The 12,048-nt window shown below is 49.1% G+C and overlaps 1 protein-coding gene across 1 annotated transcript; it reads right to left on the bottom strand.

Annotated features, from left to right (window-relative positions):
- Positions 1-7,121: 7,121 nt before the first annotated feature.
- On the bottom strand, positions 7,122-8,075 carry LOC123586089 (olfactory receptor 10J1-like). The gene has a single exon (XM_045454956.1). It carries the CDS (start codon positions 8,049-8,051, stop codon positions 7,122-7,124), a length of 930 nt encoding a protein of 309 aa, XP_045310912.1. The 5' UTR covers positions 8,052-8,075.
- Between the last annotated feature and the right edge of the window lie 3,973 nt (positions 8,076-12,048).

The following is a 12,048-nucleotide window of genomic DNA, read 5'->3' as shown; positions in this document are numbered from 1 at the left end:
AGGGAGGGGTAGGTGGAGGAGGAGGCTGGAGAGGCATGTTTTGTTCCCTGGTGTGGAGTCGGGAAGAGGGGCCGCAGGACAGGCCGGCTCTGTGGGCGCTGTTGTGCATACACAAGTCTGCCCCTGCTGTCCGGTAACAGTGATGGAGATTGGGGAAGTTTCTCTACTCTCGAAACTGCAAGGGACTCAGTGGCAGGCAGCCTAGGGCCTGTCGCTAAAATAGAAGACATAACCAAAGCACATGAAGACAAAATGAAGCCATGCACAGAAGGTGGTGGTGGGTGGTGTGTATAGGGGGTTAGAGCTTAAGAGATGTGTCCTCTTCCTGGATGGGAATGGTCAATATTATACAAATATGGAGAATCGATTTTTTTTTTAATTTAAGTTCAAGTGAGTCAACATGCAGTGTAGTCTTGGCTTCAGGAGTAGAACCCAGTGATTCATCACTTACATACAACACCCAGCGCTCATCCCAACAAGGGCCCTCCTTAATCCCCATCACCCATCTAGCCCATGCCCCACCCACCTCCCCTCCGGCAACCCTCAGCTTGTTCTCTGTGCTTAATCTCTTATAGTTTGCCTCCCTCTCTCTGTTTTTTTTTTTTTAATTTTTTTTAATGTTTATTTATTTTTGAGAGAGACAGAGACAGAATGGAGTGGGTTAGGGGCAGAGAGAGAGAGGGAGACACCGAATCCGAAGCAGGTTCCAGGCTCTGAGATGTCAGCACAGAACCCGACGCGGGGCTCAAACTCACAGACCGTGAGATCATGACCCGAGCCAAAGTCGAATGCCCAACCAATGGAGCCACCCAACCCCACCTCCCACTCTGTTTTTATCTTACTTTTCCTTCCCTTTCCCTATGTTCATCTGTTGTGTTTCTCTAATTCCACGTATGACATCTTTCTCTGAATTATTTCGCTGAACATAATACCCTCTAGTTCCATCTACGTTGTTGCAAATGGGGGATTCTATTCTTTTTCATTACCAAGTAGTGTTCCATTATATATACCACATTCGCATGCACCCCAGTGTTTATAGGAGTGCCGTCAACAATAGTCAAAGTATGGAAAGAGCCCAAATGTGGAATTGATTTTTGACAAATTGCCAAAGCAATTCAGTGCAGAAAGGATAATCTTTTCAAAACAGGATGTTGTAATAACTGGATTTCTGGATGGAAAAAAAGGAACCTTGACCTAAACCCCGTATCTGACACAAAAGGTAAATGTATCCCACATCTGTCTGTGTACAACCTAACACCATGGAACTTTTAGGAGAAAATCTTCCTCAACTGGAGTTAGGCAGCACATTTTCAGATAGGATACAAAAACATAATCGTTAAAGACAAAATTGATAAATTGAACTTCCGAATTGAAAAATCTTGCTTTGTGAAATACTATAATGCGAAGGAAAAGACAAGCCACGGACTGGCATAAAATATTTGCAAATAATATATCTGCCAGTAGACCTCTATCCAGAATGTGTGAAGAACTCTCAACGCTTAAGATGAGGAGACAGCCCAATTAAAAAAGGCACAATAGGGGCGCCTGGGTGGCGCAGTCGGTTAAGCGTCCGACTTCAGCCAGGTCACGATCTCGCGGTCCGTGAGTTCGAGCCCCGCGTCGGGCTCTGGGCTGATGGCTCGGAGCCTGGAGCCTGTTTCCGATTCTGTGTCTCCCTCTCTCTCTGCACCTCCCCCATTCACGCTCTGTCTCTCTCTGTCCCAAAAATAAATAAACGTTGAAAAAAAAATTAAAAAAAAAAAAAAGGCACAATAGTTGCTCACTTTACCAAAAAGATGTAAGGATGATAAAGACGTGAAATGCTGTTCAACCTTGTTAGCCATTAGATAAATATAAAGTAAAATCACTATAACACAACTGCACACCTATCAGGATGGCAGAAATAAAAAATACCCAGCAGTTGACGAAGATGAAGAGCCTCAGGGATTTTCCTATTGGGAAAGCATGTCGGTATAGCCACTCTGGAAAACAGTTTGATGGTTTCTTATAAAGTCAAACACACACTCGTCCTGTGACCTAGCGACTCAATTCCTTGTTATTGCCCCAAAGGAGCAACCACTAGAAAAGCTGTACGAGGGGAGACACTCGAAATACTATGGAAAAATCAAGATGTAATTCTCAAACATGTTCAAATAACCCAAAGGAAGGCATGAAAAAGAGATAAAATAGAAAACGAAATACAGTGGGTTTGAGCCCTGAAATATCTATCATTACTTTAAGCGGTCTAAATAGGTCCTCTTAAAACAGAGATTGGTACTGTTTTAATAACATGTACCCAGCTATATACGCTCTACAAAAAACTAAATATGGTATTGGCTAGTAGAAAATAAAAGGACGGAAAATAACAATCGAAAGAAAGGAGGAGTGGCTATTTTAATAGCAGATTAAAGTAGACTTCAAAGAAAAGTACTGAGGGTTATAGATTTGGGGAGGAAGACCACAGAAAGTGCCATTCTCATTACATCGGGAACATTCTCCCAATAGGACTTCCCACTGTTGATGTTAACCTGGGTGACCTGGATAGGGTGGTTTTACAGTTTTCTGAAATAAGTGACTCTTTGTATCCCACCTCCCTACCGTACTCTTTGGAAAGAAATCACCATGTGTGCCTCACTCTTCTTTTTGTTTGTTTGTTTGTTTATTTTTGAGACAGAGCTAGATGCAAGCAGGGGAGGGGCAGAGAGAGAGGGAGAGGAAGAGAATCCCAAGCAGGCTCGGCACCATCGTTTGTGCAGAACTCAATGGGGGACTCGAACTCACAAACCGCGAGATCCTCACCTGAGCCAAAATCAAGAGCGGGATGCTTAACCGACTGAGCCACCCAGGCGCCCCTGCGGTTCACTTTTAATGCAGTTATACTCCACCACCTTGAGAGTAGAGTATGTATAGAAACTATTTGGAATTCTTCTCCGCCCAGATTTGTCTGTTTTCCTCCACTTATTTCTATCATATCACTATGGACTTGAACGTATTTATTTTATCTTTTGATTTATAATCAGACACTACTTTGTTGCTGAGATTGCTCCCGTGTTGGCCACAGAGACCTTCTGGCATACCCAAACCATTGAGTGGTCTGACCACTTTCTTTCGGGCTCTACAAGGTGTTTCAGGCTCCTCTCGTATATTTCCTGTCCTACGGTAGCCACTTATGCAAGATTCCTAGATCCTTCTAATGGAGAATGGTATGAGAAACCAAGATCTGGGTTTCTATGATCCGTTACCACACAGATCATTCCTAGCCCTCGCTTCTTGCTTGTCTGTAACTTCCCACACTCACTCACAATTCTGCTATCTGCCATCCATTTTCTTATGGTGCAATTCCAGGATACCTTTATAGCCCTTTAAGAATTGTTAACCTGAACCCCTGTGGGTAGCAAATTTCAAAATTCGAAGACACTGCTTGTGTGTAGGTCCTTTTGTGTTTGGCCTTCAGGGAGTTGACTCCTTTTCAGAGTTACTGAGGTCAGCATTTCCCCCTTCCGCCTTCAGTGGGGTTGTTTTGTGTGTGTGTAATACAGTTAAGACTCTCTTGCTTCAGCCTGCATTCTATTCTGGGATCTCAGTCTCCTGAAATGATTTCTCTTTCATTTGCATACATTAAGGTTCACTCTACTGCAACATGCTATGGGGGTTGACGAATGCATAGTGTCGTAGCCACCGTGATAGTATTCTGTGGAATAGCTTCACCACCCTAAAAAAATCCCCTGTGCTTCCTCGTTTCAACCTTCTCTCTTTCTCAGGCCCCTGGCAACCACTGATCAGTGATCTGCGTGCAGTCTCTATTGCTTTGCCTTTTACATATGTGTGTGTGTGTGTGTGTGTGTGTGTGTGTGTGTAAACATGTGCGTGTGTGTGTATAATCTTTCTCTCTAGAGTCCAGAAACTCACTTCACCACTACACTCTCAGCAGTTAGCACCAGCTCTAATCCTCTTAACAGAGGGCCAGGCTTGCTTCGGAAGTTCCAAATGCTTTTCTGATTTGTTTTTATGTGGGAGAAAAGTGGATTCCAATCTGTCCTAAAATCTTAGCCGGTTCTTCACGAAAACAACATTACGGCTTGCATTTCTGCCAGAGACGCTCTTCCTCTGGGGTCCCCATTGATTGGCTAGGGTGAGGCCCCAGCGGCCCTTCCGATGGGGGACACGAATTCTCTCTGGAAAAAGGTTCAGGGACAAGGTCTCATTGTGTCTGGGAAATCTGAGGCTCTGGGGAGTTCTCTAGCACATCACGATCTGTCCTGTGAATTGCCCCTGGGTGAGGGTATACTCTGGATAAACAGAAAGTGCCTGCCAGCTTGTCCAAATTCAGGTTTGGTTTTCACCCCTTGGTCACTTTTAGCCTTGTTTGTACAGCGGAGAGCCTCATCCCTGCCTCCTTTCTGGGGGGTGATTCTAAGAACCTAGTGAGATAATGGTTGGGAAAGTACCTTAGCGCAAGAGGCCTCATTATGGAAGAGGTGTTTGCCGTAAAGGGATACCGAGTGTGAGCAGTGACCAAAATAATCCCAGGGAACCGGAGAGATTCCTCTCACTCAGGTGGTGAATGCAGCCAAGTATTCTGACTGTTGAGCAGGTCAGGGAAAAGTTCTGTGGACCGTTCCTCTGGGGGGTGAGAAGGGGCTGATGAAAACTTCTGATTCCATGATATCTGGCTGTGAAGCTCTTCCTTTTAGACAACGTTTCCAGAAAACCTGGGTGATGCGCGAGCAGGGAGTCCACAGTGATTAGGTATTCCGAATGGCGCTGGTCTGGAGCTGAGCAGCCCTTGGGCCCAGGGGGTGGCCCCTCACATACATAACAAAAGCCTGTTGCTTAGGTAACAAGCGTTCATTTCACCAAACTCCTGCCTACCGGGCCCTTTCCCTCCAGAGAGAGAGAGCTTTACGTAGATCACAAAACAAGATCCCCAGGCTTAGATCTTTGTCCTGAAATATTAAGCACTCTTTGTTCATTTCCCCATCGCTTTGCATCATGGCGAGTTCTGCACAAGCCCATCTCCCGGGCAGGACTGAGGGCTCCCTTCTTTGGGCCAGGTGTTTGTTGCTAGGCCCCACGTCTCGCACAGATTCTGGCGTGTAGAGAAGATTCCACGAACGATTGTTGAATGCCTGTCAAGCCCTTCGCCTGCATGATGTTGCTTTTAATCATTTCGTTCTGTCCTTTGCCAGTGAATAACTTCTCCTCGTTACTTTCAGCCGCTGTGGATTCTAGAGAACGTTAGGTATTGTTTGAGTTTTGTCGTTGCTCCCCTCAATCCTGGGAGAGGGCCTGGTAGTTCTGGTCTGTACAGGTTTCTGTATTTTTTTTGTTTTGTTTTGTTTTGTAAAGTTTATGTATTTTGAGAGAGAAAGACAGCGCATGCGTGGGGAGGGGCAGAGACGGGGGGGTCAGGAGTGGGGGGAGAGAGAATCCCAAGCAGGCTCCCTGTGGTCAGCGCAGAGCCCCGCGCGGGGCTCAGTCCCACAAACCGTGAGATCGTGACCTGAGTGGAAATCCAGAGTCGGACACGTAAGTGGCTGAGCCACCCAGGTGACCCTGTATTTTCTTTTGAACGTTTTTCTGAGTAAGGGGCCCACCCTTGAATTCCGCTGCAAGGTATGTCGTGGGGCCGCCTGTCTGAGGTCAAGTGGCAGGCCCTTGACTGACACCCTTACTGACTCCGTGGCAGGCCCTTGCTCTCCTCCCCTGGGTGCTCATTTGAGCCTCAGTCTCCAAATCTGTATGAGACTCCTTGATCGGCCTCTGTACCACGGTCTCTCTGAGTGCCTGATTCAGCTTCATCACATGTACGTAATTGTGTCTGTGTATGACCTCCGGATACTCTACTCACACTCCCGTTCCCCTCATTTTCTTGGCTTAGAGTCCAGAGATCCATACAATGTCTTACATGTCTCATTGGAGCTGTGTAAGGACAAGAAGGATGCCCCCAGTTCACACAGATGCCCCAGATACTGAATCCCCGTTTGCCCAAATCTTGGGTGAATGCCACTGTTTACAAGTTAAAGCCAAAAATTTTTAGTTCAGTACACAAAGCCCTCACAATCTGACCCCAGCCTACCCCTCCGGTCCCATCTCCCTCCACCTCCCCCCATTGTCCCTGGGAGTCAGTACGAACACTAATTTTTTTTTTTTTTTTTAAATCTCCTGAACCTTCCTCTTGGTTTCGTCCCTGTGAATATATGGTTCCTTCTCTTTGGGATTCTTTTCCTCCAACAAATTACCCATCAAGAAATCTCCTCCAAACGTTCTAAAGTCAGTTCCCACTGGAGATCACCTCCTCTGAGACTCCCCTGACATCTCCAGCACTTTCTCTCCCTCCCTTCCGCCTGCAGGCTTTTGTATACATAACCTACTATAGAGAATTGAAACCATACTTTTAAATGTTTGTCTCTGCCGCTAGAATCTGAGTTTCTTGAAGACACGCAGGTAGGGTCTTTCCATCAGTCTTTCCCAGAATCCAATACGTGGCCCCGTGTGTCTTTACTACCCGTGACATACTGTCTGAATTAATAACAGCTGAACTGACCCAGGAGGGTCTTGGAATGTGCCCTCAAACCCGACAAGCTCTGGGTTTGCCAGGATCTCTAATTAAACTGTCTGTGGTCAATCACCATCTTTAATAAGCACTTTTGCTAGAAACTGGGATAAACGAAAGCAGCGGGGGAAGGAAATGTCTTTCCCCTTGCTCTCCCCTCCGGAGGCCATTCTCCCTATCCACAGTCACTTATTACTTGACATGTCGTGGGGAAACAGATTCTAACAGGGACTCCAGTTTGAGAGATCCTCATGCTCTTAAGTAGGAAGGAATCGTAGGAACAAATGCATCCCTTGGATTCTGCCATTTCCTCTCTGTTGCCTTCATTAGAAACCAAAAAGTCCACGAAGGATCCTGGGCTCACACTACTTCCTGACCTTGTTTGTCTATTTACCCACAAAAACGGGGCTAATGCTTTGTTCGGGGGCTTCTCAAGTTTGCAGACTCACAGTTGGATGCTGCCGCTGTTCCTCTGCCTCCTTATGGGGCAGGTCTCTGGGAGCCAAGGGCATATGGCTCTGCTCTTGTTGCTGCTGAGAGCCTCAGGAGAGCACTTCCTGTCTTGTCAGGAAAGCTTCCTGCCAGCGGCCCGGAGCAGAGCATCCTTGACCTCCTTGTTCCTCAGGGTATACACCACCGGGTTCAGCAGGGGGGTGATGACGGTGTAGGTCACCGAGATCAGCTGGTCCTGATCCCTGGTGTTCTCCGACTTGGGCTTGAGGTAGGCGACGGAGGCACAGCCGTAGTGGACGACGACCACCGTGAGGTGAGAGGCGCAGGTGGCGAAGGCCTTCTTCCGGCCCCGGGCGGAGGGGATCTTGAGGATGGTGGAGACGATGAGGACGTAGGAGATGAAGACCAGGCCCATGGGGACCACGAGCACCAGCACGCTGATGATCACGGTCAGGGTCTCGTTGACCGAGGTGTCGACGCAGGAGAGCTTCATTACAGGTCGGATGTCACAGAAGAAGTGGGCCACCTTCGTAGCACAGAAAGGCAGCCTGAACACAGATGTCACTTGCGTCGTCGCTACGATCAGCCCAATGCCGCAGGCGCCCCCCACCAGCTGGACACACCCTCTCTTGTTCATGATGACGGAGTATCTCAGGGGGTTGCAGATGGCCACGTAGCGGTCGTACCCCATCGCCGTGAGCAGGAAGCAGTTAGTGATGCCAAAGGTTACGAAAAAGAACATCTGGGTGGCACAGCCTGCCCGTGAGATGGACCGGTTCGTACCTACAAGACTGGAGAGCATCCTTGGGAGAATGACCAGTGTATATATGGTCTCTGAGGAGGACAGCATGCTCAGGAAGAAGTACATGGGCGTGTGCAGGTGAGGGTCCGTTCGGATGATGGTCACAATGACCGTGTTGCCGGCCAGGGTCACGACGTACAGTGCAAGGAACACGACGAACAGGCCGAGCTGGTGCTCGCGGAAGCTGGAGAAACCCTGGAAGACGAACTCAGTTATGAGAGTGTGGTTCCCTCTCTCCATTGAGTGGTCGCTAAATCTGAAATGGAGAACAGACGGCGCATAATTTCAACAAGGCTGTTGAAACACGTTGCTCAAATTGATTGAACTCCGTTCTCCGCTGTGAACCTGGCGATGCATTTCCCTGTGCGTTAAAGTCAATCTCTGGGTTTGCTTAAAATACTTCTACTCTGTGGCCATCCATTACAATTTCCCGTGCGTCCCAGAATCGTTTTTTGGTTTTTTTTTTTTTTTTGTCCTCTTCCCACAACATGATGATGCACATTCCCACTCACTTCACCCCATGCTTCCTCCTTGACATCTGGAATGCCCTCCCTCCTTTTCTCCTCTTATTTAAGTATTTCCCCGTTCCTCAAGGACTATTGCAGGTGTCAACACAGCCTCCACGGCTGTCGTGCTGCAATGCTCTCACATTTCCGTGCGTGATATCTCCCCGTCAGTGCCACGCCATCCACACACAAACCCACTGCACATCGTACCTTCTACAGCTGCGTATCTCACCAGCTCGGGCTTATGGATTAATGAGATCATTGAAAATAACTTAAGGACTGACTGGAGATTTTTTTTTTTTTCTCTTTCAAGACTAGGAAGCCTCCCTTTGCACACCGTTAGGAAGTAGAGGCAAAGCAGACCCGAAGGCTCATTTTGTTGCCGGGGAAGAAAAGGCAGATCTTAACCCACCCCCCGCCTCTGCCCGCTGCTGTCTCCGCGAGACGGGCATCAGCCAGCAGTGGATAGCCCTGACTCTGGCTACATTATGGGCTCCTCCATAGCTGCACCTTCCCGAAACTAAAAGGCAAATTCACAGCCACTAGAACTAGCAGGCAGACACCCGCTCTGCAGAGGGAAACAGTGGTGCCGGAGACGATGGAGCACCAACATTCAGGTCTCTCATCTAGAGCCACAGCAGGCCCTGAGTGTGAAAACCAAACAGTCACGCTAAAGATACGTCACTGCGGTGAGGGTTGGGGCGCAGGCCAATATCTGTCATGTTTCACATTTTTTGTCCCGTTAGACAGTAAGCTCCTGTAGGGAACGTAAATTATATTCCGGTTTGCTTCTGCCTATTCAGAACGACTTTGTACGTAAAGTAAATCTCGCCAGGGAGGAAGGTTGCTGGGCATGGAGACCTCCTTCGCATTCATAAAAATTTACTTAAAAGAAGTTGGCCGAGGGGCGCCTGGGTGGCGCAGTCGGTTAAGTGTCCGACTTCAGCCAGGTCACGATCTCGCGGTCCGTGAGTTCGAGCCCCGCGTCGGGCTCTGGGCTGATGGCTCGGAGCCTGGAGCCTGTTTCCGATTCTGTGTCTCCCTCTCTCTCTGCCCCTCCCCCGTTCATGCTCTGTCTCTCTCTGTCCCAAAAATAAATAAACGTTGAAAAAAAAAAAAGATTTAAAAAGAAGTTGGCCACTGGCTGTTACTCGTTTGCACGAAAACTGCTGGAAGAGTAAGGCGACAACAGAAGATATCTCTGAACAGAGAAAGTCATTTAACGCTGAAGTACATGGGGAAAGACGTTGATCTTCTGTGAGGTCTCTGGGCAGAAACCAGGCGGTGGTCCAGCCATGAGGTGGCCTGGTCCCTCTGCTGTGAAATCGGCAGCCTGTGTCACTGTTTCTGATTGGTCTAATGACGGACACGGGTGCTGCCAGCAATTAAAGATGCTTAGTGTCCTGCTCTCCACATGACCGTCCCACCCGAGGAAGAATTGTCCTATCCCAAATACCAGTAGGGTTTCTGCTGAGAATCCATGGGCTAGGGTGCTGTCTGCTCTGGCTGATGCCTGTCTGTCTTGAGGTACGAGGGTAGCTGCTATGACCTGGCTAGCACCCTCCACCCTTGGGAGGCTGTAATTATTCCATGGAAATCAAGGGAAAGAACACACACATCCTTATCCTTATAAGGATGCTGATGGATTGTTATGCTACAACAAATTAAAGCCAGCCCGTGGCCAACAAGCCCCATCTCATTTCCTGTTCTGGAGAACACTCACTGTGTCTGCCTAGGGCTGAGTCACGGCAGGAGAGCCGGGCAGGAGGTGGCCGTGGTCTGCAGGTGCAGGAAAAGCAGGGTGACCGGGAAGGAGGGCCCGTCATGGGTGGAGGCTGAGAAGACAGCAGATAAACACGCTCTCGCCGGAAGGTGGGCAGCTTGGGAGTTGCAGGCGTCATTGATGGTGCCTCTGTGTGAGCCAGAGTAGATGCTCCCCTGGGAACAGCCAGTGGGGCTCCTGGGGCTCACACCCTGAAGATATCCCAAGAGGCGCCCCCCCACCCCCATCCCGGACCCGGGACTGGGAGGATGCAGACTGTAGGCACCTAGGGGCCTTGTTATGTGAGGGGCTCATTTACCCAGTCCCAGGGTTGGCCGTTTGGGAGCTTGGGGCAAGTTTTTGCTTCAAGTAAAAACAGCATCAGATAAAGCTGGTTTATTTAGTTGAATTTTTCTTGTTAGAGTCCATAGGCACCTTGTAGTTTCTTACAGATGTGCCTTGGAAAGCCACAGTTTCCAAACTCAGGCAGCTCAAGCTTGGAGCCATATCAGGACACTCAGGCCCCTGCCCAGTTTAAGAAAGTGGTTTTCTCTTTGGAATAAAAGTAGTCAGCTTTGGCCCTGGCTTTGCAGAGGAGCAGTTCAGGCCGCCTGGCCGCTGGCCGCCTGGGAAATGGAAGGAAATCTCTTTGGTTCTAAAGACCCTCTCTTGGGGGCCAGGAAATGGATGGGGGCTGAATACTCTCTTTACCCAGAATCACCCCCTCCTCCATTTGGCAAAACTTCTGGTCCATCGAGACCTGCCCGATTTGCTTTCCCCTGAAGACTCCCCTTGCGTCTATCACTTGCTTACCCATGTTCTTACTTGACCACGTGTGCTTACCTGTGTCCGTTCATGCTTCAGGCACCGGGCATTGCCCGGCCCGGGGCTGGTTGCTGGGGGCAGGGAAATAGGGGACATGCTTCTTCAGCCCTCTGGCAGCTCACGGTTTAATTTCGGTGACAGAGGATTATGGTCAACTAAAATGAGTGGGGGCAGGGAGGGGATGGTCCTGGATTAGACGCAGGTTGATCACAGAACAAAATTCTGTAGCCAAAGACCAGGCTACAACAAGGTCTTAGAGTACTGAGATTTTACCAGTTTTTTTTTTTTAATTTTTTTAAATGTTTTTTTAATTTATCTTTGAGACAGAGAGAGACAGAGCATGAGCAGGGGAGGGGCAGAGAGAGAGGGAGACACAGAATCCGAAGCAGGCTCTAGGCTCCGAGCTGGCAGCACAGAGCCCGACGCGGGGCTCGAACTCACGGACCGCGAGATTATGACCTGAGCTGAAGTCGGACGCTTAACTGACTGAGCCACCCAGGCGCCCCTGCCAGTTTTTTTTAAGGGCCCCTCAAGTGATATAACTTACGCCTCGTGCTCAGGGACTTCCAAGTCCGTTAGTTACTGGCCCTTGAGGGCCACCAGCTACCCTGCACCTTCTTCCCGCCTGTGTGGTGACCCTGCTCCCCTGCAGGATTGATGGGGCAGCTGTATGAGGCATCCGCGAGGATGCTAACGTCACAGGGCAGGCCAGAGGTCAGTTGGGGTTGATCTAGGTGGGGGTGGCAGGGTCTCGGGAGGAGGGACAGAGGTGAGAGACATCTGAGGTGAATGGGCTTGTGACTGCGTGTGTGGATCAAAGGAGAGGAAAGGACCCGTACGCTAATCTCAAGTTCATTCATGCCAACTCCCTGAGACTCCAATCTGCATCGCTTCCTGTTGGAACAGAGAAGTTGACCCAAATGACCCCCCATTGATAATGGTGGACCCCTAAGGTGGGATGGGTGGCTGTGGGATCCTAAAAGGGAGGGAGGGAGGAGGGTTGAACAAAATAGCTCCGTGCTCAATGATGCCTTTGCTTTGGGACAAATTAGGAGGACTTTGGAAACGGGTCACTTGGGTACATGGTGTAAAAATGTGGTGCCTGGTGAAAACGAGAGGCGGAGCTTACGGAACGCTTGACACG

The sequence above is a fragment of the Leopardus geoffroyi genome, chromosome C3 (assembly GCF_018350155.1).
Source record: "Leopardus geoffroyi isolate Oge1 chromosome C3, O.geoffroyi_Oge1_pat1.0, whole genome shotgun sequence".
NCBI classification, from domain to species: Eukaryota; Metazoa; Chordata; class Mammalia; order Carnivora; family Felidae; genus Leopardus; species Leopardus geoffroyi.
This window is presented reverse-complemented; position numbering and strand designations above follow the sequence as displayed.

What these genes read in the sequence shown, in the direction of transcription:
- LOC123586089 (XM_045454956.1), bottom strand. Translation starts at nt 8,051, where the DNA reads ATGGAGAGAGGGAACCACACTCTCATAACTGAGTTCGTCTTCCAGGGT.